Source organism: Selaginella moellendorffii, unplaced genomic scaffold (genome assembly GCF_000143415.4).
Source record: "Selaginella moellendorffii unplaced genomic scaffold, v1.0 SELMOscaffold_101, whole genome shotgun sequence".
NCBI lineage: Eukaryota > Viridiplantae > Streptophyta > Lycopodiopsida > Selaginellales > Selaginellaceae > Selaginella > Selaginella moellendorffii.
Genome location: NW_003314362.1, coordinates 420,072 through 426,183, shown reverse-complemented (window position 1 = coordinate 426,183; position 6,112 = coordinate 420,072). Strand labels below are relative to the sequence as shown.

General features: G+C 44.7%; 2 protein-coding genes across 4 annotated transcripts in view; one reads left to right on the top strand and one right to left on the bottom strand.

The window, feature by feature from the left end:
• Positions 1-1,217: 1,217 nt before the first annotated feature.
• Positions 1,218-6,112, bottom strand: part of LOC9629334 — a 27,368-nt gene continuing 22,473 nt past the window's right edge. The window contains exons 1-2 of one of the 3 annotated variants that reach the window (XM_024663561.1): positions 2,335-2,380; positions 1,218-2,276 (exon numbers count right to left, since the gene is read on the bottom strand). In XM_024663561.1, coding sequence (XP_024519329.1) covers positions 1,339-2,178 — 840 coding nt within the window. In that variant the 5' untranslated portion in view covers positions 2,179-2,276; positions 2,335-2,380 and the 3' untranslated portion in view covers positions 1,218-1,338. Of the gene's footprint in view, positions 2,277-2,334; positions 2,381-6,112 lie in introns of those variants that run through there. The other 2 variants (XM_002989768.2, XM_024663562.1) reach the window with 2 other exon arrangements.
• On the top strand, positions 4,048-5,545 carry LOC9629333. The gene is made up of 2 exons (XM_024663565.1): positions 4,048-5,170; positions 5,263-5,545. The coding sequence occupies exon 1, from the start codon at positions 4,105-4,107 to the stop codon at positions 4,900-4,902; it is 798 nt and encodes a 265-aa protein (XP_024519333.1). The 5' UTR covers positions 4,048-4,104; the 3' UTR covers positions 4,903-5,170; positions 5,263-5,545.

Sequence of the window (6,112 nt, the reverse complement as noted above, 5' to 3'; positions counted from 1 at the left end):
TTTGGTATTGAAGCCTCTCATGCACAAGCAAACCAAGCATTCCAAGCCTCTAGGATCCTAACTTCCCAAGGTTCCACAAAACTTGTTCATAGACCACTTTAACGTCCCAAGTCTTTAGGTGTGTTGCACACTTTGGGACCTTGGGAAGAAACACTATTGCCTAAGGGTCATGGCATATGCACCTCACTCTCCACCTCGGAATCTGAAAGGAAGGTTGTTATGTACCAATTTTGACCACATGGTCAACGTGAGTCAAAGGTAAGCTCAAGGCTATAGGGGATTTATCTTACCCTAAAAGCTCACAATGGCGGTGGCAGTGCGGTCAAGCTTTTGAGATAGCTTGAAGGTGGTTGGGTGGTGAATAATCTAAAGAGGAAGTGTATCTTTGACTAGGGCTAGGCCTCTTTATTTTTGCTATTTAGTGCAATGGTATTAGAGGAGTTGGTTGCAATGGCCAACCAAGAGGAATGTTGGAGTTCTAATGACAAAAGTGGTGTCAGTGGTGGAGCTGACAAAGCTATGGGGGTTTGGACTATCCATGATGTTGTGCATGAGTTGCGAAAGGAGATGCATGGCATGATGGTTACAATGGTAGAGTGTGTTGAGGTACTCAAGGCTAGTGGTGGTGGTGCTTTAAGGAAGCCTTCCTTAGTGGATTGACTTATGATTGTAATTTTTTCAGTGATGGTGGTGTGGATAAATGTTTAGCTTGACTAGCTGATGTGAAGAAGTTTTTGGCTGCCTAAAGAGCTCTAGATGCAAAGGCTTTAGTGGTTATTCCAATGGTTTTGCGAGATACGAGTCTTCAGTGGTGGAATTAACTTGAAGAGTCTTGCGTTGCAAATAAAAAACCACATGTGTTTACTATGGATGAGTTTGAGAAACAACATATCATACCCAAATAATCTGGTAGCCACTAATTTAATGCTTTACCTATTATTTCACGATGGCAAATTTAATAAGGGAGAGAAAATTACATGTAAAGTTTCCTGGTAAAATGCTAAATAAACTGAATATTGGTCCAAAAAGTTTTTATGCCAAGAAGAGCAGAGGGAAGCAATATTGTCCTGCTTCAACAAACTGTGCAACAACCTTGTAGAGTATCCACTATGATAAAGCTTGTGTTGAAACTATAATCCACCTTGGAGTGGTCACCCACTCACACCTTTGTAACTTAAATATTTATGGATCTCTTAATTAATTTTTTAATCACTGCATCTAATAATATTTATGGACTTTTTTATTACCAATTTTCCTTTTACATACTTCCCATATACCTATATACTTAGAGCAAATTTCCATTCATTATCATTTGGCTTACGGCCCCAACAGAGCTCTCTAATGATTGTCCTTGGACGGATTTATATGTCCATTTATGATATCCGCAATCTCCTGGGCTGCCCGGCCCTTTGCCTCTGCCAGGATATGAGCATCAGCAATCACGGAATTACTGATGACCTCAACGGTAAAGCGGACGATCTTCAGCTCAGCAGACACACACGTAGTCTTGCCGCTGCGGTTCCTCTCCAAGTTGACACTACTCCAGTACATTGTCGTTTGGGGATTGCGAGCACGGCCCTGGAAAGAATATGAAGTATAGAGTGAACGCCTGTAGCTGCCTTCTACTGTAGAATCCATGGCATGGGTTGCATTCTTGATCATTTGGATCACGCCCGCACCAGCTTTAGACGGGTCAATAGCAGTCTCCTGTATGAAGTCATGCACCGTTGACAGTAACTGATTATAACTTGACTTGTTCTCGATGGCGATGCTGCTTGCTCCTGCAAACTTAACATACTGCGGGAAAGTGGACACCAGGATCTGGAGGAATTTGGCAAAATCCTCCGATTGTTTGTTGGCCTGGTCTGTAAGCTCCGTCAGTAGTGGAACATATTTAGCAATAGACATCGCTGTGGCAATAAAGGTGGCAAGGACGTCAGTGTGGTACTTGGGGTTTCTGTAGAACTCCAGCTGTGACGACGCAGTGTCATCAGGACCATTCACAACTTCGGCCCCAGGTGCAACAATGTCATTATTTGTCGGTACTTCTATCACTACTGACAGGGGTTGAGATGAGCGGATGTAGCTGCGAGCTTTTGAAATCATGGCAGACTTAGTGAAAACCTGTAGGTTGTGTCGAGCCTCGTCCTCACTGAGAAGCTGTGGTAGGCTTCCCATTGTTCTGCTCTTGTGGCCTGCTCGAGCTTGACTGAGAAAGAGAAGAAAGTCAATAGAAGAGTTGCTCTCCTGCAAAGAGGGAATTGTTCAAGATCTACCTGCAGAAGCACACTTGTGAGAATAAGGTTTGAGAGGGGAAAGAAAGACTGAACACACAATTGCTGGACGTGAAAGGAGATCAAATAACAGGCCTTGGTGTTAACCGTGATGGATCACTGGGATCTTTATAGCTGGAGCTCAGAATTTGGTAGTATGTCAACTTTGAACATGTGACATTATCAACAGCCAGATCTGTGCTGCATAATAAAAGTGAGTCCATTTGCAGAGACTGAAAACAAAATTGCATTGGTATACTCTAGGCATGCTTATAGCATGCACCGTCATTCTTTAAGCTCATGTCCTTGATCATTCATGACACATTTGTTTTGCATGTACTCGTCAAGGGCAGAGCGGTCATTCCAGCTATTGACGACGTACGTACCCTTGCAAAAAATAAAAAGATGGACCAACAGTTCTAGCCCTTGTCTGGACCTAGATGCCATAATTAATGATTTAGAAATAATTAATTATGCCAGAGGCAACCATTAATATTTGTCAGGACACCCTAAAGTGATAAGAAAGTGATGTTTCACCATCATTTCCTATAAGTGAGATTGGGGCCCACTTGTAGCAGCTCTACGCCCATGTCCTTAATAATTTATGACAATGTTTTTTGCAAGGGTATGTAGGTTGGTAGCTATGATCTTGCAATCTCAACAATGAAGCTGAATTTGACCTCTTGAGGTTGTCAAAATTGGGGACCACCCATGTCCTTGACCATTCACAATTTTTTATTTTTATTTTTATTTTGCTAGGGTATGTACATACTTGTCAATTGCATCCAGTTCTTGAGGACGTGCATACCCTTGCAAAAAGCCTTTGCAAAAAAAAAAATGTCATGCTGGATGGTGTACATTTCTAGCCCTTGTCTGGTCTAATGCCATAATTAATGATTTCTGTGAGGGCTAAGGGTGTATTGGTTATGCCAAGCAAGATTTGACATGAAACCATAGGATTATTTTTAAAATATTCTATGGCTTGTGGGATATAAGGCTGTAACGCCTTAAGGGTTGGGAGGTTGGCATAAGGTTTGCTCGCTTGTTCGTTTCAAGATTGGGGCCCACATGTCCTTGATAATTTATAACAATGTTTTTTGCAAGGGTATATAGGTTGGTAGCTATGACCTTGCAATCTCAACAAGTATAGCATGCTGTATATTACATTGTCAATCTTTAATGTAGCGCATGTGATCATAAGATAATATTTAAATATACTGTCATCATGGATCATTAAAACCTTGGGGGATAAATAGAGATAAAATAGCCACTAAAGGCTCTTTTGTCAAGTAGGTTGTCGAAATTAAAGCCCTATATATAAACCATGTCCCTTATCATTCATGACATTTTTTTTTTGCAAGGGTATATACTTACTTGTCAATTGCAATGGGTCATTCCAGCTCTTGACGACATACGTACCCTTGCAAAACAAAAAAATGTCATGCTGGACCAGCTATGATCTTGCAATCTCAACATTGCTATAGCATAACTGTCAAAAAAGTGATATTTCACAGTCATTCCATATTGGGGCCATGTCCTTGATGATTTATGATATGTTTTTTTTGCAAGGGTACGTAGGCTGATGTATAGTTCTAGCTATGATCTTGCAATCTCAAAAAGTATAGCATTCTATTAAGAAAGTGATATTTCACTGTCATTCCTTGGAACTTCAAGATGGCCCCATGTCCTTGATCATTCATTGCAATTGACATCGTTTTTTGCATGCTCAAGCTCTTGGTGGTATATAAAGCTGGAATGACTACCCATCTGAACATCCGCTCCTTTCTCGTTGTCTCTAGATCACTCTGCTCTTTATCCCGCTTTTATATTCATGGCGCTGCCATTGCTGATGAATAACAATGAGTTCAATCACGCTTTAGAGGTGTTCAGGAACGTGAGCTCCAACTCCAAGGCGGTCTCTCGAGCACGATTCCTGCATGTTGACGCTCATGTGGCCACTGATGTAGATGTCTACATTCCTGTAGCTATTGCTGTGAACGCCCCGCCTCTTCCTGGAGCAAATGCCGAGGTTTACAAGCTACCAAAGTTCCATGTCCACGCCTTGGCAACTTTTACGGCTGTTGGAATGCAACTCGCCCACTACTCTCCAAAGCTCATCACCGATCCCGCCGAGGCCAGCCAACAGGCCAAGCATTTCCAGCAGTTTCTGACAGTGCTTGTCACCACATTCCCGCAGTATGTTTACCTCACGGCAGCGGCCAGCGAGGACATGTCTGGCAGCTGCGACACGATCTGGAAAGACGTCAGCGACTACCTGCAGCGCACCCACGACACTGAGACCGCTAACCAGATTACCAAGACTTTGCAAAAGGCGCTGCTGCACGTCCCTACGTTTGCGCACGTCGAGGACAACACTAGTGTTCGGGCGCTGTACACGCTCTTCTCCTTCAGGTCGCCAGCCACAAACCCGGAGTTAAATATGTATTGGGCGGACGCCACCATGACAAAGAAGGCGGGGAAGATCACCACCTGGGAAGCCACCATAACCATCACCAGCTTCACCGCTAAACTCAACAGTAATTCCTTGGCTGCTGACGCCAACGCCTTGGCCAAAGTAAAGGCCATGAGTGTTCAGAGCCTTGTGGAGGCGATAAACTTTTTCGATTAATACCATGAGGAAAATCTCCTAAAGAATATTCCTGTGACAGCTTTCGTGACGGTGACTTATCAGCATATACTCTTGTCAACGTTGTGATCCATTGATTGGCCTTTCCAGGAAATATCACATCCCCGATGTTCTCTACTCATCCTCTCAAATCCCAGCCCGAATCCAGAGTGCTTCACGATCCCATCGTCGCCAATCCAGTACCACTCGTATGTAGTTCTTCTACATACGAGCCTGCAAGAATCAAGCACACCATTTCAGTGGCCCGGAGGTCTTACGAAACTCTCAAATCCCCATACCTTTGCATCTGGCTCCCCAGGAGAATCAAAGCCAGAGCTCTTGAAAGTCGTGTTTTTCTTCCAGGTCGGCGAGCTTGTGGGAGGGAGCCTTTTCCCGCCTCGCGCACTAGCATGCCGCCATCTGGCCATCATCGCTATGAAACGCGTTTTGATAGTCGCATACAAAGACGGGCCCTTGGAAGAGCTGCTCTGCGAGATACCTGGAATGAGAAGATCACCAGAAAACGTTGATTTTGGTTTCCCTCTAACACACCTTTGGTGCTTGCTCCATTGCACAGGAGTTTCGAAGGGAAAGTCTTTCACGCATAAGATCACGCAAAGGAAAGAATAAATCTCGATTGCTTGTGTGTAAGTTATCCTTCCGATTTGCAGGAATGAGGAGCGGACGCCTTGTCAAGGATGCGGTCGGTGAGCACAGATCTCTGGGAGGAAATCGTCTCCAGCGGCCTCGCTAATCTCGTCATGGAAATGTATGGAAAGTGCGGCTGCTGATCGTGGCGTGAGCTTGCCGTAGACGTTGAGCAGCACTGTGGCGATGGAGATTCTGCGGTACTTGCTTGTGTGCCTCAGCTTTCAGCTTCCCAAGATCCTGGGCGAAAGCTTGCAGGAGCTGGCTGGCAGAACCTCGTGGGAGACCAGTGGGCAAATGCGAGCTCATTATCTTAGGCCAGCGGCGACGAATACCGCGTGGATCTGAGGCGTTGAATGAAGAAGCATGAGTGCCACCGCTTCTCGCATCGGGCAAATGCCGCCGTCGCAATGTTCCACGAGAAAACATCTCAATCTTCCATCTTGTGGAAGGCTCCCAAGGCGTCTGCCGCTCTTCCAGGGGGTCCAATTCAAGGACGCCGTCACCTGGATGTCGGAGTTGGCACTCTGTCAAAGGGATCAAACATTAGGTTGATTGGATAAAC